The sequence below is a fragment of the Lagopus leucura genome, unplaced genomic scaffold (assembly GCF_019238085.1).
Source record: "Lagopus leucura isolate 7727_CA_CO unplaced genomic scaffold, USGS_WTPT01 Super-Scaffold_100024, whole genome shotgun sequence".
Lineage (NCBI taxonomy): Eukaryota > Metazoa > Chordata > Aves > Galliformes > Phasianidae > Lagopus > Lagopus leucura.
The window spans coordinates 5,424,476-5,446,872 of NW_024962276.1; the positions used below are offsets into that span (position 1 = coordinate 5,424,476).

General features: G+C 54.0%; 1 protein-coding gene across 2 annotated transcripts in view; it reads right to left on the reverse strand.

Annotated features, from left to right (window-relative positions):
- The window catches only part of SMG6 (SMG6 nonsense mediated mRNA decay factor), a 90,634-nt gene that overhangs the window by 21,394 nt on the left and 46,843 nt on the right, over positions 1 to 22,397 (reverse strand). For both annotated transcript variants that reach the window (XM_042879397.1, XM_042879396.1), the window contains exon 13: positions 15,975 to 16,176. In XM_042879397.1, the coding sequence (XP_042735331.1) occupies positions 15,975 to 16,176 (202 nt within the window). The remainder of the gene's footprint in view (positions 1 to 15,974; positions 16,177 to 22,397) is intronic.

Sequence of the window (22,397 nt, forward strand, 5' to 3'; positions counted from 1 at the left end):
ACGTTGTTCTACTCCGCCAGGTTGTGTGTGCTTCACTCCTTCAGCCCTTTTAAGCCTAGGACACAATTTGGATGCTCAGCCCACTGATTTTAGAACTTCTGAACATGAGATATGTGCTCCTGCAACGTTGCCTCCATCGCCATTGCCATCCTCAGGAACCCAGGGCAGAAGCTCCAGCAGTGCTGCTCACATCACAGCGTGCAGCACTCCAGCTGCCCTGCATGAGAAGTGACTTCAGGAATGGAAGAAAAAGCAGCTCTGCTTTGAAATAACAAGCAGGCAAAAGCCACGTGAGCAGGGAGCAGCCCCTCTGAGTGTCAGCTGCCACGAAATTCCCTTGAAAACAGAGGGGTGGGGACATGGACGCAATGCAATGACACCAGAGGAATGCCACCACAGCTCGGAGGTATTGCGGTGCTGGGGCACAGAGGGCAGCAGCTCACACCACAGCCACAGCAGGGAGGGCTGAAGCTGCACGTTGCTTCCCAGCCACCGAGGGGGACTCCCAGTGATGTTGGAAGGAGCCGTGTGCCTCAGTGTCCTCCTCACCGTGGGGCTGCTCTGAGCACGCTGTGCTCCGGAGAAGTCACCTTGCACTGAGCCAAGCTCCAGCAGGGCTCAGCTCCTCGTACCCAGTGCTCTCCTCTTTTGGCACGTGGCTCAAACCTCTGAGCTGCTCACACACGTCGGGAAAGGAGCGATGGATCAGAACCGCAGCTTGGCAGTGAGAGGAAAACTATGCAGCTCTTCGCTGCGTCTTTGTTTTCTCCAAAGCTCCTCCTCCCAGGAGCGGGATGCTGAGCACAGAGCAGGGCCCCAGCCCTGAAACGGGGGAGCTGAACCAGAACAATAGGGTGGGGACTCTGGATGGGCCCCGACGAGTGGGGTGGGCTGGAGCGGGGGCACCGATCCATTCTTTTGACTTCATTCACACTTACAGCTGCGCTAGAGACATTTCCTGAAAGCACAGTAGGAAGAGAGGGGTATTCGCTCACTCCACCCTCCATCTAACGTTGTCCTTGCGATCCAGCCATGCACGGAGAGCCAATTCTGGCCTTTGGCAGAGCTGCAGGCCAGACATTACAAGCGCTGGTGTGAACAGAGCAGGTCCCCACCCGATGAGCAGCGCACAGACTTGGAGCGGAGCGGCCAGAAGAAAAGAATGCAGGGAAACGCGGAGCGCTCGAGCGTGTCCTGAACTCCACGAGGAGGTGTCAACAGCAGCAGCGCAGCGTTTGGCTTCAGGACAGTGAGAGGTGCAGCCACCAGGAATGGGAATTTGGAAGCATTGGGCACAGGGCAGTGTCTGTGCCACTGCATTGCCCGATGGCACCCCAAACACCACGGCCACCAGCCCATGGCACGGCAGAGTGGACAACTGTGCGGCCCACGCTACCTGGTGTGTTGTGATCCTACACGTGGAGCCTTGAAAAAGCAACTTTTTTTTAGTTTTCTTTGCTAGAAAACAAAAAAGCAGCCACTCTCCTTCTGTCAAATCCGGAGCTGCTCAGCCTGACTCACACTGGGCTGTCCTGGTCCCAGTGGGCTCTGCTGGTGGCACTGTGCACCTGGGGCTGCGACGCTTCACCACGTGCCTTAATGCAGCCCAGGAATTACTGTCCATTCAGCCTCCAAACCTCAGCCATTTTTGGTGAATCCTCCAATAAAATAAAATAAAAAAAAAAAAAAAAAGGAAACTACAATTATGATTATTATTTTTTCAAATGGGAAAAGTATTTCTTTCATTCTCCCATAACACAAACCCAGCAAACACGAAAAACATGAACCCAAACCAAAGCTCAGACATCACATCTGGGGAGAGACCAAGCATGGAAAATTTTAATCCAAAGGTTAATGTTTGGGAAGTTCCGAGTGTGTGAAAAGAAGGGTTAGATGGGTGCTGCTCTGTGGCTCGAGCAGTTGTTGCCGCCAAGTGGCGGCTTTCAAACGGTGCCTGCCTGCCCCAGCCCAGGCTCTGGGAGTCACGGGCTAAAATAGAAAACAACTGAAATCATTGCAAGCAAACAAACAGTCAGATCAGATGCTGGAAAAGCCAAGTGGGGCGGGAGCCAGCAGCACGGAACGCAGCTCTGTGCTGTACACTGTGACTGCACACAGCTTCCTGGCTCATGCTGGTACATGACACCATGGCAGCGGGGTCCCCTGAGCCCTCCTGCACCACGTCCAGCTCCGAGGTGGCCCTGCAGCCCCGTGCCTTCCTGTCCCATTTGTCACCTCCATTTCTGCTGCTGTCCTGGGGCTCTGCCACCCATCCGCAGTGCCGGGTGCCCTGCAATCTGCCCTCTGCTTTCATCACTTCCTGCCTCCCAAATGCCTTTGTCTTCATCTTTGGCATGAGATGATGCCCTTTCCAGGCTGCTCTTTCCAACACTAGAAATCCTAGCTGCCTTTGTTAGGGCCAGGGCCATACTTGTGCAATGCCACGTCTGCTTGCGGGGCCGTATCAGCAAACACAATAGCCAAAAGGCTCTGGGAGTTCAAGCATCGCATCCTCCCACACTTAACTAAACACAAAGAGAAGGGACCACATGGCTGCAAGCACCAGGTGGGTTGGAGCCTGCTCCCCGGGGGTGGGAAGGACAGCACAGCACCATGGGCGTGAGAGCATCCGGCACACTGCTGGATTTATGGCACCCGGAGGGAGGCTTCCTGGGATCGGGGCAGCAGCAAACACAGCCCTCCTGCCCACGGGATCTTCTCTCAAGCATGTGTTTGCCAAGGGAAGAGCTGTGCCGTGCCACACATCACATGCCTATGCTGCCTGCTGCACCTCCTGCATCCATCCACTCTGGGTAAGCTGGCTGTGTCTCGGATGCACGGAGCTCGGCTCCATCCCAAGCTCCATTGGAGTGAGGCACAGCAGTGCACCAGGAGAGCTCTGATCCTACCACCATACCAGAGCACTGCCACCAGCACCTCCTGGGGGTCCCCAGAGCTGCTCAGCAGCCCCATGCCTTCACACCAGGCTACCCACAGCTGAACTGATGGGGTTTGGCGGCAATGATCATAGAATTATAGAAACACTGCGGTTGGAAAAGACCACCAAGATCATCAACTCATCACCACCATGGCCACTCATCAAATCACAGAACCATTGAATCATCAAGCTTGGAAAAGTCTGCCAAGATCAAGCCTAACCATCAATCCATGACCACTCACAGAACCATTCACGTTGGAAAAGACCTCTCACATCCCCAAGTCCAACTCCATCCCACTGTCACAGTGCCCACTGACCATCACCCTCGGTGCCACATCTCCGTGATTCCCAGCACCTCCAGGGATGGTGAATGATGCTGAATCAGAGAAAGCACAAAGCTGTTGGAGGTGTCAGACACAACTGGGGCTGGTGGGGAACGCTGGCCAGAGGAAGGCAGAGGGAGAGCAGTGCAGTGTTAGCAGATAAGCCAGGGCTCAGCCCGGGGTCATGCTCACCCATGCGTGTGCCAGCACGCTCCGAGTCCCAGCGTGGGACGCTCAGGCTCCTCCAGCTGCCCATGAAGCAACGCTCCTGCGCTGCAGCCCTCCAGCCAAGGGGGAAAATGTAATCAGAGCAATTTCTATTAGCAAGGATGTAAAGAGTTGGAACCTCTGGGCTGTCTTTTGACAACTAATTAATTACCAGGTAGCATCCCCTTGAAGCTGCCAACGCAGCGCGCACAAGTTGCAGCACGATTTGGGGAGAGAGATGAACTTTACAACAAACTGTAGAATTTTACTTCATCTTCCGCCACCATCTGAGATCCTGAGGGAACAGGAAAGGGTGGCAAGAGGCAAACTCCAAAGCCATCTGGGATCATCATTAACTCATTCACTCGCGGCCTCTGAAACAAAATGCTGATCACGCCGAGCTGCAGCGCGGAGCCAGATGGGGGCTGCTCTCATTCTCAGCTTCTTGAATGCTCTGATGCCAATTCCTGCACACGGCTGCCCACCTCCTTGCAGCCCATCCCCTCAGGCCCCTCATTCTGGCAGTCAGGGCAGTCAGCCTTTGGAACTATTAGCAGCAGGGAGTGCAATTCAAATGGCTTTAGGTGATGCGTTCTTCAATAAAGGCAACAAAAAGGAGTTAAGTGAAGAAGTATGCGAACAAAGCAGAGAAAAGCAGAGGGATGGAGAGGCTGCTGCTGAGAACAACTGTATGGGAAATCAAAGAAAAACCCCACAGTGGAAAAGGTTTTAGCCCAAGGGGCAACACGCCTGGGGGCTGAGCTCCCTGCACCAAACATCGCTGCCCTAAAACCCCTCCCTGAGCTCGGGACTAAGGGAGCCAAACCTCAAACTAGCCCCGGGTTGTTCCCAGAGCAAGGATGCAGCAGGGCAAAGGCTATCCAGGCTGCAGAGGTCACAGCAGCGGATGCCTCTGAGCGCTGCCATGTGCCAAGCTCCAGACATCTCATCCAAAAAAAGATGCAGTCCAAGCAGCGGGCAGCTCGGGATCAGGATGTGTGACCTGCGGGAGCGCTGACGCCGGGCAGGCGGAGATAACATGAGAGTCCTATGGCAGAACCCTGGGGCCTGAACTAGGGGACAAGGCTCAGCAGGCAGGGACAGCTGGGGACAGTCACCCCAGAGGCTGCACCGTGGGGTGATGGAAGCCACCAGCGGTTGGGCTGCCTTCAGGAGACACTTTTCCAATTCCAGCTCTGCCTCACCACCCCAATCCGTGGGCAGTTCCTAGGAGCAGAACCCTCCACCGCTTCCCCCCCCCCAGCCACCAGGAAGGACGGCCACAGGTCATCTCACTCAGGTGCAAATGTTTCAGGCTAAGCCAAAGCATTTCTTTCTCTTTTTCAGACTTACTTGATGTAAGTCCAAAAACTGCAGTGACATCAAAGAGCCCATTGAGTAGATCCCCTCCAGAAACACACAGGGACTTCACCTCCTCAGTACAAACACAGTTCCCCTGCAGACTTCCTGGGAACAGCTGAAGCAGCACTGCACTTCAAAAACCAGCCTGCACATCACAGGGCTGGGGAGGAGCTCGCTCCTGGCCCTGGGTTGTCGACAGCCATTTGTGAGCCCACGCAGGATCTCACACCAAAGTGGTCTTAGAGCTGCGGGGAATGAGCTGAGTCCCCGTAGGGGTGAAAGCAGAAGAGAGCAGGAGCTGTTCCATGAAGCCTGGAGGGAAGGATGGAGGAAGGTTCAGCTGATGGAGCACTTTGCCCCTCCTGGAACTGATTACTTGAGCAATGCCCCGGAGTCACAAAGAGGGTTCCAACCAGCAGTGGAAGAGTGCCTTCTGCTGACACATGGCAACTGCTGTCCCCGCTGCAGCAACCAGCTTGAGTTTGCTGCCCGTTGTGGTGTGAGGTCACCCCCACAGGGATGGAGGGACCCATCCTGCATGGAGCAGCCATGCAGGAGATGCACTGCATCCTGCCCCGAGTGGGACTGATGTGCAAATAACGAGAGAAAGATGCGGGGCGAGGGCGGGTTAAGGAGATTAGTCTGGGGCACACTCTGGGAGATACACAATGTTAAGTATGAGGGCAAAGGAAATGAAAGCTGGAAACTCAAACAGAGTGAAGAATCCAACCCCTGCCTGGGCAGGAAGTTTACACTCTGCTTCTAAATATACATGTTTTTAAATCAACAAGCTTTCTTGTTCCTCAGCACTGCTGTACCACTATCAGAAAGGAACACCCAAAAGCAGTGCCAGGCTGAGCCCAGCAAGCTGCCCATCTCCAGAATGAGGTGGGAGCATGGAAAACCCATCAGGTGTGGATCAGGGTGCCCGGTGTCCAGCTCAGCTCCACGAGAAGGAATGGGAGCACCAACCTGTGAGCAGGACACACTGCCTCTTCCCTTCCTGCTCTCTGGCCACCACATCCAGGCTCGGCAGTCGGATCGTCACATATTTTTTTAATTTGATATAATTATCTCCTAGAAATTACTGTACACAGCCTCTTGGGATCTAAAGCAATTAAGTGAAGATAAATTTCTTTCATGGAGCAAGCTGTCAAAGGATGAAGCAATTTCATTCCCCATTTGAAGTGGAAGCTTTGGGTCATGCATGGTTTATTTGAAACAATGCCATCACCTAAAGCTGCTGATCTTATCTGTCTCTCTCTGTCTCTCCATTTCAAACTGCTGAAGATGTGCAGCGTGGCACTGCCTGAAGTGATGACATCTGGCAGCAGGCCAGCTGCAGAAACACGCTGCTCCTCCCCGAGCCCGAGTGCAAGAGGCCAAGCATTCCTATTAAAAAGGGGGAAACCGAGGTGAAAGCTGGGAAGAGCTGAAAAGCGGGAATCCTGCCTGAGGGAACGTGAGCCCAGCGAGCTACAGAAGGGGAGAGAGGTGCCTGTGGGGAGGGAGGCTCTGCCCCAGGGATGTGGGAGCACACAGAGCATCCCCTGGGGTGACACTGTGCCAGGGGTCCCCTCCTGCTGTGGTCACCCAGAGCAGCAGTGGGGATTCCTCCACTATGAGAGTCAGGCTCTGTGTCCACGCATTGCCAGGACATATGTTCTAAGTCCAGCCAAAGTTCCAGCAAATTCTCTCCTCACATTTCACCAGCCCAACATGTTTCATTTTAGCAAAAAAAAAAAAAACCAACAAAAACCCAACACATAAAATAACTCATTTAAATAAATCATCCTCCCAACTGGTGGCTTTTATCCTAGAAATGGAAAAGGGAAGGGTGTGGAGCAAAGAGCAGCTTCGCCATCTCCATGCACGCAGCACTGAAGGTACTCAGATCCCACCATAAAGATGCTCAGATCCCAACTCTAAACCTCATGGGACACAAGGATCCACCAAGCCAAACTCTGTATCTTTACACAGCCTAAAGGTGCCACCCTGACAGCTGAATAATGACCTTCTACCAGGGAGAAAAGGGCTGAAGGCATCGAAAGGAACAACAGTGAATGGATCTCAATGTCCTCCCTCACATTTCTGCAAAATCATGCATGGAATAAGCTCTATGTCAACCAGCAAACCCACCTTCTTCCATTCACACACACAAATCTCAATCCCTTCAACAGTAATGAGCTCTATCATATGTACTGCATCATTTACACTCGAGATAAACAGAGATCCAAACTGTAAATCCATTCTGGTGCCCAGGAACAACAGGCCACGTGGTCAGACCTCAGTGCACACCTTCATCTGTTTGTATGTGCACCCATCTATCCCCAGCACGGTTTGGAGAATGTTCTTCAGAAAGCCAACCAGACAGACAGAAATGGATGTTATCATTGTCTCTCTTTGTGATACAGATGCTCCTCAGTGCTATAAGTAAGAAAAATGCTTCACGTAAAACGCTCATGTGCAAAACCTTAGGGTAAATTTTGTTAATTCTGAAAAACGATGTCTCTTAACCTATTTTTAAGTAAATACATGCAAATATATTACAGGGGGCAGGGGGGGGAAATGAAATGATCTGAATTAAACACCCAGCATTTTTACTTCCCTTGCCTATGGTTACTTGCCTATGGGTGGGAAGAACCCAAAGGCTGTGTGTGACCCTTCCCTTCGTTCTCCCTCATCCTAAGGGACAAGGGTGGCCTGGGGTTGAGGCACTGGCCCCAAGTGCTGGGTATCAGGGTCCTGTTCTCATCCTGAAGCTGAGGCTTCCTGTGGGACCCAGGCCGGTCCCTCAGCCTCGTGTACCTCTGCTGCCAATCCTGAACGAGGAAATTGCTTTTCCTTATGCTGCAACGTGTTGTGGAGATATGTTCATTAATGCCTGGGAAGTGCTTAGGCTTCAATGACGGCAAGAAACGACACAGTAAATAAGACTACAGTCGTACCTTGTCCTGATTTGGGATGGGACAGCAGGACAGGACATGGACACAGCCCACCAAGGGCGCTGGGTTCTCCATCCTCACCCAGGCACAGCCCCAAACAACGCACCGCAATGGTGGCAGGCAGCCCCGGAGCTCAATGACAGAGGTCACCTTCCGTCTCCCTTAGAGACAGAGTAGATCCCCATCTGTTATTTGGGCTGACCACTCCCTGAATTCCACTCAGTCTACTGCTCTGGCAAGCTTCCCAGGATGCAGATCTTTCTTATTCAGGATAACAATGAGGAGTTAGTAATTGGGGCTTTTTTCAGGTTTCCTGAGGTCCCTCCAATAGCTGCGTTGGTGGATACCACAGCCACTACCTTCTACAGCAGGGAAGTTTTAAGCATTCTGCATGGACAAAAACAAAACAGAGACACTGCCATGAAGCTACAATGGGTTGAGGGCTGAACTGGGTGACTGAGAGCCGAGCAGCAGCACATGGAATCATAGAAGGGTTGGGTTGGAAGGTACCTTAGAGATGACCCAGTTCCAACCCCTGCTGTGGGATGACGGCCACACAGCTCAGCCTGCTCAGGGCACCTCCAGGGATGGGGCACCTCCAACTTTTCCAGTGCCCATCCACCAGGCAAAGCACAAGACAGAGGCAGCCGGAGAGCCAGGCTCTCCTGCAAGAGCAGCAGCACAATGTTAAGTCTTGCAGCACCACAAAAGAGTGCCTGAGCTGCAGCCACGCTCCATGCCCAAAGAATGGCTTGGCCAGCCACAGCAGCCTCTCCATTTCCTCCAGCTTTCTCTGGGCAGCAATAAGAGATGGCTCATTGGGAGGAGATCCAGCATTAATGGCGCTTTAATGAGGCCTTTCAATACACTCACAGACTAATCGGCAAATTCCAAGAGGTTTGAACTCTAATATGTCATTCTGAATACACTGCAGCCATGGTGAATACCTTTTTCATGGCTGGGGCCGTGCACTGCTGGGCCTGATGCCCTTTCCAGCCGTGGCTTTGTGCCACGTGGGTGCCCGTGTGGCAGAAGCAAGGCTGTTACCTGCTAAAGGACCCAAAGCAAACACAACCCTTCCCATCCTCACTCATCCCTGAGGTCATTGTATCCATGCTGGCTTTGGGAGCACATGCTCTGCCAGTTTCATGAACGGGACGTTTCTCGTGTCCCAGGAGCCCACACCAAACCTCCGGAGGCAGCTCTGAAGACAAAGGGCCAAACACAAGTTTTCCATCTCATTACATAAACCTGGCCTGGGGACGACAAAAGCCAAGGATGTTCAACAACGAGCATCATCTGATCCGCACAGAAAGCTCCAGCACGGACTGAAGGCAGGCATGGGACAAGGCTGATTTATTCTGTCAGTCTGCGCCTTGAGCTGAAGATCACATCACACTTCCAGAAAACACTTGAAAAAAGCCTTCTGCTGACACCACAGCCAAAGGGAGCAGCGCTGCACACATGCTGGTACGCGTGCACGGCTCACACCCAACAGCATGACTCCCTCTGAGGTGACACGATGGCCAAAGTGCCCCATCCTCAAGCAGCAGGGCTGGCAGCGTCTGCCCTTGGCCCTGGATCACAGCTCGGGGTCCCAGCAAGCTGCTCGCTGGTCCCAGCACCGCATACGAATGGGACAGGAGGAGGAGAGAAGCCCCCGAGATCACGGCGCACAGGGATACGGCGTGGATTCGTATCTGGTCAACAGAGGTCTTAAAACGACAGGGGGAACAGCAGGGCAGTCCTGGTGGGGAAGCTTGCTTGGGCTTAACAATAGGCTCAGTGACCTGGACAAAGAAAACCTTCACTGATCAAACCCGCAGATCAGACACTGGCTCCTGCTCTCCCCCATCTGCCACCGGACAGAAAGCTCAGACGGCGTGCGCTCAGACTGTGCCACTCAGCCTCTGGAAAGAGGCTCGGCGCTGTCAGCACGTCATCCCACGGGAGCAGTCACACGAGATGGATGTGCCACCTCCGTGCCACCCCCTGGGGGCTCCCCCCCTGCACTCCCACTGCCAGATCTGACGCATACACCCCGTGCTCCTCTTTAAGCAGGAGCTTCGGACCCCCTCGTCCCTCCCAGCAGCTCAGGGTGTTCAAAGCAGCTTGCTGACAGACAGGCAGGTGTGCGGGTGACAGCGGCCACCTCCCCGCTCGCCCTCCCCAGCGCAGCCCCAGGCACAGCACGGGGGAGTACAGCGAGCCCAGCTGTGACATTTCCTTTCACCTATACCTGTACAGCTGTTTCCTACAGGGCTGCAGCCTCGAGTGAGATGTGTGAGGCTTCTGTAGGTGCTTGGGAACAAGATGGAACAGAAACGCTTCACACCTGGCCCCAAAATTACAGCACGCTGGAACGGGGCCAACGTAAACTGGCAGAGTACCAGTTGCAATGGACATCAATTAAGAAGGCTGTCATCCTCAGACTGCAGGGTTTGCTTTTTGCGATCTGCATCGCTCCTTAAGCCTTCAGCAGCACCAGCGCTGGAGTTTTCCAGATGGGATCATTTCCCTCAGATTCCACTCACTAGATTTATTGCAGCTTTTTTTTTTTTTTCTTTAAAAAAAAACCTCACCCCCCCCTCCCTCCTTTAAGAGACTGAACTATTATTCCACATTGCAGATTTCTCCAGGGCTGTATTCAGTGTCCTCGCGCTGTACGAGTGCTTGTTTGCAATGAGTTCCCTTTACCTTCAGCTGGAGAAAACAGTTTTGAAGACATGCTCAAACCTTTATCTGCCTTAATAGTGACTGCCAGCCAAACCAAAGGCTGAGTGACCACAATGTGCCCTGCACAGCCCCAGGAGAGCAGCAGCAATCCCTGGGACAGCAGGCAGCAGGGAAGATGGAGGTTGGGATGGAGCCCAACTCCAACCCCAGCAGCTCCTGCCCAGTGCCCACTGTTGGTGGCAGGGATGCTTGTTTGGAAAGGCAAACAGGGATGGAAGGAGTTTTTCAAGGATGACTCCTCCTTGGACTCTCCCGCTTGGGGCTCCGGTCTCTGCTCACAGTTTCCCTTTTCCTCCCTGGACCAAGCTCTGAGCTGGAAGCTCTCACTCTCATGGGCTGAGAGCATTCTCCTGCCAGCTGGAGGGGAGAAGCTCGAAGGTTATGGAATGGGAATACGGAAAGGATGCTGAGAAAACAGTTACATTCCCTCACCGGGGTTTTCTCTGTGCTTATGAAGAGTTTGTGCTCTCTGACTCCTGGTCTCACTCGCTTTCCTCTTGCCTTGCAAGAAGTCCTTCCCAAATCACTGTAAGGCCACCACTCCGATGTGGCATCCAGCCTTGGAAAGGACAGAATGTTGGCATGGCAAAGCCCAGCCACTCTGATTGCTGTTCCTTCTGGACCTTTAAACCTGGGGCTCCCTGTCCAAGAAGCATCACACACACTACTACACACTGACAAGAGATATCTTAAAAGCCTTAAGACGACGAAATACTGTAAATAGGTTGAGTAACAAGAAAGGACTAATTTTAGCCCAAGCCTACAATTAAAGGATCCAAAATAGCTCACCCACAACACAGCAGGTCACCAAACCTAGAGCTTGATGGGGAGACTAGAGAGAAGGTAGAATGTGAACCATCCGTTAGGTGGAGAGTGCAGAGCAAAGAGATTTGTGTGCTGCGAAGAGGCGCTCTGCACGGACAGGTGAGTGGTGCAAACAGCAGGAAGCAAGAACTTGTGAAACAAGAACCACACCGAGCGTGCAAAGCTCGGAGGAGCTGTGCAGGACCTGATTTCCAGGGCTGGCACAGCACAATACGGAATGCTGCTCATAATTTCTCAGAGCCTCCCAGCTCAGGGCTTTAGATTGCCTGGAGAGATGAGGCAGGGCTCAGACGAGCTGAGTGGTGAGTATCTGAGACAGTCCACTGCACACATGAGCATGCACATGAGGGGGAAAAAAAAGTGCCTCGCTGTTTCAGAGGAGGGAACCACAGTGACTAGCCCTATAAGCATACGTATTAATCATGCACCGTCTGGTTTTAATCCACACACTGCTGATCCTGCGTCTCACTGTATTGTTATCAGGGGAAGGAGTATTTCTCCTCAATCTTATTCACCAGCCAAAAGCCTGAAAATGCAAAAAACACATTTGTGAAGTGCCTTCCCAAGGACCCTGGGCCCCGGACCTGGTGAGCTGGGGCTGCTGCCTTTTTATTGGCGTTTAAAAACCTTTTATTAACGTGTGTCAGGGCTGGGGGAGGAGGGAGAGGCTCGGATTTCAGGACCCCCCATGCAGGGAGGTTTATTGTGGGAAGGGACATTAACGCTTTCTCCTCCATGTCTCCCTGCTTGGGAAATGGGGCAGAGCTGCCTCTGGGCAGGGCAGCTTTCAGAGGGGGATGCTGAGCACAGGAGGAACTTGCAGGGATGCAAACGATGAACGATTCCACCGAGGACCTCCCTATTGCACAGCCCTCCTGCAGCCCTGCCACCAGCACTACAGGGACCCTGCACAGCAGGATGCTCCCCAGACACCAGGATGACAGCTGAGGAATCCAGGATGTGCCCCACATCCCCAGGAATGTACCCAGAGCAGACCTACTCACAGCTCACACACACCACTGCCTGGCAAAGCCACAGCCATCACCTCCTCTCTTGCTGCAGCCCAGCTCAGCCACGCTGCTGCTCCATGCTCCTGCAGGGCACGACGCTGGGTGAGTTTGAGGCCCTTCACCATGGGCTCCCATTACTGGCAGCGTTTCTTTCGGCTGCGAGCGCTGCAGACGCAGTCTGACAGCCCAGGCACCAGGCTGCATAGTTTGCTGTTGACTGGTACATTCGGTGGTGTTCCATCACACAAGCTGCAGTGGATATCTGCCCAACATACGCCCAGGAAAACATCACCAAGTTATGTTCACCCCGGAGACAGCTTTTGTTGGTTACAGCCTCAATGACAGTGCAGGAGACGACGGGAAGCTCTAAGTATCACACTGGCTCCAGCAGGAATCCTAACGCACAGCTTCATGGCAACGAACGGAGTCAGAACATTTTCACTCAAAATAAGAGCCAGGCCAAATGCTCAAAAACTTGCTGAGAAACTCTGGCTGAATCGTGAACTCCATCTGCTAAATGGGTCACGGAAAACAAAAAGAAGTGGGAAGCACAGTGTTTTGTCCTTTACAGCTTACAAAACAGCCATCCTCTTGGTGGAGCCAATAACCTCACACCATTTTAAGCCCAATACTCTCCACTCTTGCTTTTGAACAGATTCCCTTCCCCTGAGTTTTCCCAAATTCATTGAGAAACTGCAGTGCAAGTCAGTATCAGTAAGCAAGGTGAGACTGGTGCAAAGAGGGAACAGACTCTTCCTAGCCATGCAGGCAATAGGAGAGGTAGCACATCAGCTTCCCAGAGCCTCTCTGGTACACCAGAATCCTCCTCCCAGCTTCCAGCACATTGACAGGGTGCAACACAAAGAGCAGAACATTGTCTGCTTCTCTGGCAAAGACCTGTTGTGAACATAGCTTGGAAACTGGGCCAAGCCTGAGAACACGAAAGCAACCAGGTGCAGAAAAATAACTCTTGCTAACCAGCAATGTAAAATCAGCACTGAAAAGAGAGTTCTTGCTGCACAGAAATACCATTTCTCACCTGCTTGCAGCTTGGTCAATCAGGAACAGACAAAAGCACACAAACAGGAAACTTCCTGCAACACGACTGGACTGCTGCAGAGCGAGATTTGCCTGGGTTGTGCACACTGAGAGGGCAGGGAGCAGAGCAGGAGACTGAGGACTGCACTCATGGATCCTCTTGTTAAGTTGAACCAGGGTCCTGAACTGCAGGAAAGTGCAACACGGCCGTCACAGCGCTGCCATTACACAACTGCCGCCACTCCTGTGCCTTTCTGCAGCATTACCAAACCACATGCAATGGGGTAGGAAGGTTCAAAGAGGTTACTTTGCTTCCAAGGCAGCTCACCTCCACCCAAGCTGTACGAGAAGAGCCACCCACCCTGCTTTTACAAGTCTCTTAACGCTGAAGAGATTCTACACCATCGCACAGGAGCCTACTTTCAAGTGCTTAACAACCCTAAGGAATGAAGCCTTTCCTCAAACCTCATCTTCATCTATTTTGCTGCAATTTATGCCCATTCCTTCCTGCGCTGTTCAGCACGGAGCTGGAGGACAGCCTGTTCTCCTCCTTCCCACAACAGCCTTTTCTCCAGCTGAAAGCCGCATTTTCCCTCAATTTTCTCTAGTCTAAAACGCCTCAGTTCTTTCAGCTCCTTCCTGGAAGTCAGGCTGATGGGTTCTCTGCTCCACCTCACCTGTCCCCCCACCCATATTCAAAGGGAATACACACACCTGCTGCTTCACATTGGATCAAGAAGAGCCCCTGCAGCACCTGATGCTTTTGCTCAGCATGGGCAGCGTTAGCACTGCTGGGTGGAAGAAACCCACCTGGGTGTGATGTGCCTGGTGCTAGGCAGAGGGACCAGCAGGCAGCACAACACAAGGGGCACTCTACAGGGGCTCCCAGACTTGCACCAATTCCAGCCAACACCCCATTGTGCTGGGTGGGATCACTGTTCTAATGTCAGTTACTTTCAAACCAAACCAAACCCACTGAGGAGGCAAAAAAACAACCCCCCCCCAAAAAAAAACCTAATGTGGTAGACAGGCCAGGACATCCAAGCCTGGCTCCTTCTCTCCAGGATGTGCAATCTTCCCAGGTAACTGATTCAGTCCCATCGCACGCTGCATGGCTGGGTGCCTGCTGCTGCACTGGGATGGACACCAGCTCCACTGGTTGCACAGTTTCTTTATGGGATGTTAAAGGGATTCAAGACTGTGACAAATGTCAGCTCTGCAGCTCAGGTGCGGCAGGAGCACAGAGATGCTTCTCCTTTTTCACGCACGTTGAGCGCAAGTGCTTGGCAGGGCAGGTAGATGGCACTCTGAATGAACTGCTGCGTGCTTACAGCACTGAGACCCTGGGGAATAACAGCTCCCTCCCACATGTCATGGGGCACAGCCCAGATCCAGTGCCTGGAGGAAGGAGCCCATGCATAGGGAGAGGGGTAATGGGACTGTCCCCAGCAGGACAACGCCACACACAGTGCAGCTGTGCTACCTTAGAGCAGAGATGTACTCGCTATTTGACCTCCCCGAACACAAAACTTGAAAATCCTTTTTGCCAGCGACTTCCTAAACTAAAATGCTTCCCCAAAACTGGAAGGCTTTCAGTTTTAGTGGGGCTGCGGGCAGCACTGTGAGCACGGGCAGGGCAGACAGAGAAGTGAAAGAGAAATTTGCACCTCCTGGGTCCCCCCTGTGACAAAGGTCCTCAATTTCTCACGGTCACTTCAGGAAGATGTCAAGACGTGGCACATGGGAGCACACACTGCCACTGTTACCAGCAGGCTCCCACCAGCCCTGCACCCCACTTCTCCTCCTACAGCACCGACTGCCCAGCGAAGCAGCACAGCAACACTGCTGCTGCTGCAGTTCTGCCTGCGAGCAGGAAACTGTTGAGAGCCACTCTCATCCTGCCGTGCCTCCGAGGGCGTGCAAAACAAATGCCATTGTGCCTCCTTCGTCCCCCCACCTCCCAGGTTCAGGCACAGTATCAGCCCCCAGGTCCCTCCTGGCCAGGTGGTGGCAGAGAGCAGACCCCAAACCCCACATCAACAAGGGAACTGATTTCATTATTCTAAAAACAAACAGCCGAAGGAAAGTTCAGGCTAGAATGGGCTCCTAGAGCAAAGAAAGGAAAATAGAGAGCGGGCAGTGGGGAATGCTTCATATTCCTAAAAGCCTTTTGTACGTTAACACATGGTGTCTGCTTCTCTCTAGTCACCTATTTATCACTCTCCTCTTTAGAGAAGGAAAAAAGTCCTGGCTGCTTTCCTAAGGCAGAGTTTTGTGGCTGGGGGGAGGGGGAGGGTGCTTTAAGCATGATGCAAACCATTTGGAGTGCACTGAGAGCACTGCCAACACAAGCTGCACTATTTAAACAAGTGAGGAAATGATCGTATATACAACATGCCAGCGAGCACACACACACCAGAGGAAGTCGAGAGGGGTTTTCATGACACAGAGCTGGATGTCAGCGGCTGAAAGGTCGATATTTTCCCTTAACACCCTTCTCAATGACTTAATCGTGTTCCGTTTGCACAGAAAACTTCCCAAGAATAAAAGTCTGGAGGAATCGAGGGGGGATGTTTGGCCTACTGCTGACCTTGTCCGAGGTCCTCTCCACGTAGCAGGGCTCCTGGGGGGCGACCAGCAGGGGAACGAAGCCCGAGAGCAGCCGATCCTCTTCCAGGCTGAGCAGGGCAAGGTCGTCATCTGGGTCCTTGTACAAGGGCACCTCCGACTGATTCACTGCGGTCAGTATGTTACAGAAGTCAGCCAGCGTCGCCCACACATCTACTGAGACCCTGGGAGAACGAGGAGAGACGTGAGCAATTCGGGGCTGGAATGCATTGGGAGTTGCCTCGCGACGCTGCGGCGAATACCAGAGAGGTGAGACGAGGCAACGCACGCCGCCCCGCACCGCGCTGCTGCAGCCGTGCCCACGGGGAGGGCTCTGCACACAGCTGCACTGGCACCGACCCCACGAGGGCTCTCAGCCCTCCAACCGACCCTTCCTGCCCCCTGCATGGGAACGGCTCGGCCCTTCCCGCTGCTCTGCCCCACGCTGCACGCGGGAAGCGGTTCCCCAGCAGCCCCAGGGAGCCCAGCCCGTTCCAGCTGGGAGAAATGCCTCTCGCTGCTCTATTTCCAAGCCTGCTGGGAAGACAAACTCATCTTGCTGCGGGGGCAAAGGCAGCACTGGGGGCTGGTATTTGCTGCCAGCACGCGCTGCAGCCACGCTCTAAAGCTGAGAAAGTTTGCAGCTCAACCTCAGTCTCGTCGCGTTAACTCGTGCTTTGCTTTTGGCCATGGTTTCAACGCCTGAGAGCGACCTGCAGAGCTGTCCCTGCGCTGTCTCACCTTTCTCGGTAGCACTGAGGCCATGGGCAGCCCATGGGAGTGCATCCCCATCGCACACCCCCACGGCTTGGGCCATGCCAACTGCACTGCCATACAGCACTGCTCGCCCCAGTTCTAGAAGCGCTTCTGGAGGGTTCTTTCAGCCTATGAGCTGGGAAGAACAGAGGAAGGTGGGGCAGCACCGAGAAGCACAGAGCAGCCAGCATCACCCAGGGTGCAGCAGTGACCAAGGGCTGGAGGGAGGCCGCCCCCCCCCCCCCCCGCTCTTTGAACTGCTCCAGGTGGACAGAGTCTGCACTCGGTTATTTACGGGAATCAGTGTACCAGGAAAGCGCACTGAAATGAAACATCTTGTTTTCAAGAGCGTCCTGGGAGCCAGGCAGAATGAGCAGCCATTAATCAAAGCCCGGCACGTAATCAGCACACATGTAACGCAGAGTCGCCCACGTCCCTGAGCCAGCCCCAGCCAGCACGCTGCAGAGGAGAAGAGGTCCTTCAAAGCCCTCTGCACACAGACACCAGGAGCTGGGTTCATTCACAAAGCTCCATCGCTTGGCTCGGCCAGGTCTGGCTGTCAGAAATGTTTAAATATGGAAAAAAATAAACAGTTGCAACACGTTTTTTCGGAGGGATCTGTCCGAGGCCCTTTGTGATGTAATGGGAAACGTTGCGTTTGTGCTACCAGCTGGAAAATAAACAGAGCTGCGAGGGTTAAAAGGAACTGAACTTTCCACGACCCCTATCTGCAAAAGAAGAAAATAATAAGAGGAATGATCCACTGCCCCACAGCCCTGATAGTTTATCCTCCGGCCCGGGCTGCAGAGACAAGCACCGGATGTGATAGGGCTGCTCTGGGCCACCTCCAAGGCGAGCTCTGCCCATGGGAGATGCGCAGGGCTTGGGAGGCTCAGCCCTCCCCCAGTGCCCTGCTGGCAGCCAGGCTGGGCTGCATGCACCCAGTCACATCGCAGGGCTGGGGCACAGAGCAGGGGCTGCAGTGATGCACAGGCTGCTCCCAGGTGCGTGGGGCAAGGATGGAGAAGGAAGGAATGCATCGTGCGGGGGCCATCTCCCTCCTCAAGGTTCACTGCTTGTCCTGTGAGCTGATGCTGTCAGCATCCTGCAGTCCCCCAGCCCCTGGACCCTATACAAGCATTCCCCGTCACTTTATCCCCTTCATCTTCAGCTCCCTACGGCTTCACGGGGCCTGGCCACATCTGTCATTTGTGCTGGACGTGTTAGGTTTCCACGCTGGGTTTCCTTCAATGCAACCACAGTTCTGCTGTGGCGGGCAGTGAGCTCCCGCAACAACACAACCCCGAGCAGCCCTGCAGCAGCCAGCACACACCACATTTCTGCACCTCTGACCGTTTGCTGCCTCTCCCTTTGGTTCGCTTCCCCCTCCGCAGGGCAGCACCACCCCCTGAGGAGGGGTCCCAGCGGTTCCCCTGCTCTCGTTGGCCAAAGCCCTTTTCCTGCTGCCCCATCCCAACACACTGAGGCCACAGCTGAATGCTTTCTGACTCCAAGCCCAGCCCTGCAGATCCCAAAGCTTTTAAGCGAGGAAGCGAGGAGGGGTTGAGCGCGAGGTCTTCCTTCAGAACGGGGGGTTCATTCACTTCCCCACAGACCCGTTTCCATTTGCTTATTCCACCAGGATGAGCGGGGAAAAAAAAAATGGAAAAAGGAAAAAAAAAAAGAAAAAAAAAAAGAGTTAATTTCTTTTTTATTGCCTCAGGATTCCAGGTTTAATGTAGCTGTCAGTGCGAGCGCAGCCCAGCTGCACGCCGACGGGACGCGGCCCGGCCATGCACAAGTGCAGGCTGAGATGCGTGGCCAGGGCTCCAATGAGGACAGCCCCCACTTAGGATGATGCCCGTAGGGCCGTGGGGGGCACGTGGAGATGCACACCGAGGCCCAGAGCCCAAAGTGGGGCCCTCACACCCACCACCATCTTGGCCGGGGGAGCGGGTTGCCTGGTGATTAATATCAAGTACAATGACCCCATGTTACAAGCCTGCGGGGGCCTGTGGAGGTGGCCATTTCCTGTGTAATACCAGCTTGTTTAAACACTAACAGTCAAACTCCACAGCTGCAGAACAAACCCGGAAAGAGAGGAGCAAAAGAAGCCCTGCATTGTGTTCCCGAGGCCCGCGCTGCCGTGCAGATGGCAAACGGTGTGGGCTGGGGGATGAGGGGCCGTGCGCCCGCTGCCAGGAGCCTCCCAGCACCACACACAGCCCACGTCCTGCTCCCAGCTTCCCTCCTTCCCACCCTGCCTCGCCGGGCTCAAGGCAAGGAACAAAAAGGGAGGTGAGATGGGAGCTCTGCCCCAAGCTCGCCCTGCTCAGCGGAGACAACCCCGGGGTCAGAGCGGGACACTCTTTCAATCGCTCTGCCCTTGGCATCACTGGTTTTTCCCTGCTCTGCCCTACACGTGGTCCCTCTGGTCACCCAAGTGCCACCATACTCCTCCCTGAGGTGTGTGGCTGCTCCCAGCCCCTGCACTGACACACAGCCTATCTCTTTGGCTTCTGCTCCACCCAGCTCTACCTTCACTCTCAGCCAGCTTTACGCTAACGAGACTCCTCCGAATCCTCGCTTTGATGTCTTGATAGGGAAATTCTGGTGGACAGCATTACTATCAAGGCTGAAATCTGCAAAAGGGATTTTCCGTTTAGTCTCCAGTAAACTCTTGACACCCCTGCCCAAGACAGTGTCCATCCCTCCCAGTGGGGGCTGCCATCTCAGTGACGCTTCTCTGCAAGTCCAATGTGATGAGAGAGATCTGGCAGATCTCTCTGGGAAGGTAAGCTCCAGAATGTGCTCAGAGCTTTTGGATTCAATTTAATACTTGGTTTAAATTAACCATTTTTAAATGCTTGCAGACAGCCTCTGCAAACTGAGAGGCCCTTCACTGCAAGCATGGAAGGAGAGCAGATTCTCCAGGGTCAGCCCAGTGGCAAACAAGTCTGGGCAGCCATTGGCTTCCCTATCAATTCTTGCATTGCTTTAAGCAATGGATTCACTGCAGCAATAAAACAGAGCGTAGAGAAGTTTTCTTTGCCTAACTCAGCTCTTCAGCCATACACCCCAAAAGGAGACACGTTCACCCCAACAGCAGCAGCTCCCTGGAGGCTCACCTTCCACTCACGTCTGCCTTAGGAAATGTCTTGCTCCCCTAGGCTTTGCCATCACCCCATCTCTGTAAGGCTCTCCTGAGGACAGCCTGTCTGAGAGATGCTACCAGCCGAGGGCTATGGCACACACTGCTCCAACACCTCCTGTTCCAACCTCAGCGCAACGTTTGCCATGAGTCACATGTGTTTTAAGACACTGAAGTGAGAGCTGTGAGCATCTAGAAGACTTGGAAACATCTCCAGTCATGTAGTCTGGTCTGGAGCAACCATCCCTGAGGCAGAGATGTCCACAGTTGGGTTCAGCTCCCATCCTGGAAAACCCAAAGGAAAGAAGAGCCATGCAAAACTTGCTGAGTCCCTCGCCTCCCAGAGACGTAGAGGGAAAGAACAGCCCTGCCTCTCAAATAAACTCAACATCTCAATTTTGATCTTTTAAAAACAACTCTCAACACATCCTTTGAGTCACACCTGGGTGTGATCACTTGGGTTCACGTGACAGAGCAAGGAGAGCTTTTGGGGAAAGATTTTCCCTCTTGGCTGCCGGTGCCCAGCTTGGGAGGAGATGCCTGCCAAGAGCCAGCTCCATCCCCACATCCCTGCCAGGACACAGACCCACAGATGGAGCCTTCCAAAATTCCCTTCCTGCCCTGCGAAGCCCACGTGGCTCTGCGCTGCATGCAGCGCTCACCCCTCGCACCTTTCCCTTCGTCTGTCCAACAGGGAAAGCAGAGAGCAAAGGAATTTCGTGTTTTTTTTTATTGTATGGACTCAAATCCAGCAGTGTGATAAATGCATCCGAGCTACAATTAGGAAGATATATAGCATCAGAATGCGAAGGTCTGGGCAGCGTGGTGAAACGCGGGCTCTCCAGAGCCCCAGCTATGTTTCCCATTATGTAACCCTGGTCATGGGCAGACAGCCAGACTCCAAATGAAAAAGAGACTCTGGCTTGGCACCGTTTCTATTTTCCTATCCTCATTCGGGGTCAGCGCAGTGTCATACAGCTGCAGAGAAAGCTCCGGGGATTAAACCTGGGAAAGACTCCAAGACCAGGACCTGGGTTCAAGTACCAGCTGAAAGCAATAAACCAACTGCCACAGCTGGGCTGAGTTTAGACGTTCTCAAAGTCCCCCAGCTCTCTCACTTACTAAGACCCAGCAATCACGAACATGGCGAACACAGCACGAGTGGAGGCCTTGGGATGCAGAGCCCCAGCAGCCCAGGCCCTCGGCTCTGGTGGAGGCTTGACAAGCTGCCCTGCTGGCCCTGAGCCCAGGCCATCATTCTGGCAGCAGTGCTGGCCCCGGATGAGCTGCACTTTGATGCAAGTTCTGAGCCAGGCCTTTTGCTCCTGGTGGGCTGCCAGGTGGGTATGGGGCCTGTTTTTTTCCAGAAACATTTGCACATTCGTGGCATCCTTGCAGGGTGCTGCTGTGCTTTAGGGGGTTTTTTGTTGTCCCCTTCCTGAGTCACGGCATCAGGGTGCTGGGAGGCGGTCTCAGTACGTCCCCAAAGCTTCTCCATTGGCACTGCTGAAGGACAGAGCCTGCTAAGGGGACCTGGTGGCACGTCCCTCTGCTGGAAGGCACAGAGCACACATGCAACAGCCCAGCAGGCCCCTGTTCAGAGTTCTGCAACTTGGCATCTGTGCGTGCTCCCTTCATGCTCTCCCTGCTTCTGAGCTCACCCTGCCCACAAACCTTGGCTTCCTCCAGCGCGCCTGCTGCTCTGACCCATGTTTTACTTCTGAGCTCCTTTGAAGCCGTTCCTATCCAAACCCCCAGACTTGGTGACTCTACCTGGTTACTGAGCAGCCCCAGGCGAGGCAGCATGCTTCTGTCAATAGAGAGCTGAAACTCTAAACGAGTGCTTCCCTCTTCCTTTCCTACCTCTGGGGAAAACGTTGCAAGTCCCAGGTCATGCCCAAGAGCAGAGCTGGTTCCCTGCAGCTCCGGGGGTGCTCAGCTTCTCCCGGACCACCAACACTTGGGTACACAAAGCTCTGGGCTGAGAAAGCAGCTAACCCCCTTGCCACGGGCAGGGCTGGGGGACCAAAGAGGAGGTGGGAGGAAGGCTGCCCATACCCTAATGGAGACTCAGAGACGGGATGAGGAGCGTAGCTCAGCCACCTCCATGCCAGATGGGCAAGCAGCACGACAAAGACCCTCTCTCCGTTGGGCAACCCAAGACCTGACGGAGCAGAGCCCATCGCCTTGCTGGGCAACCGGGAGCCTGCACCTGCTCCAGTACCCCAGGGGGACGCAGCAGACCTGCGCCCACACCACAGCCCTCACCCACAGCAGGGGAGGCAGCTCATCCCTGGAAGGCGCCAAGCGCCGGCTGCGCGAGCCCGATCAGAAATTCCATCTCGAGGCTGCCCGTCGCCAAGGGCTCGGCGGCTCTCTGCGCAGTGGAAGGGGGGATTGGTGCAAACAGGCGCACGTGACAGATCCCAGTTTGAGTTCCTGCCCAAAGATGGGCAGCGGTTCACATGAGCAGGCAACGGTCCCACACCGAGCAGCCGA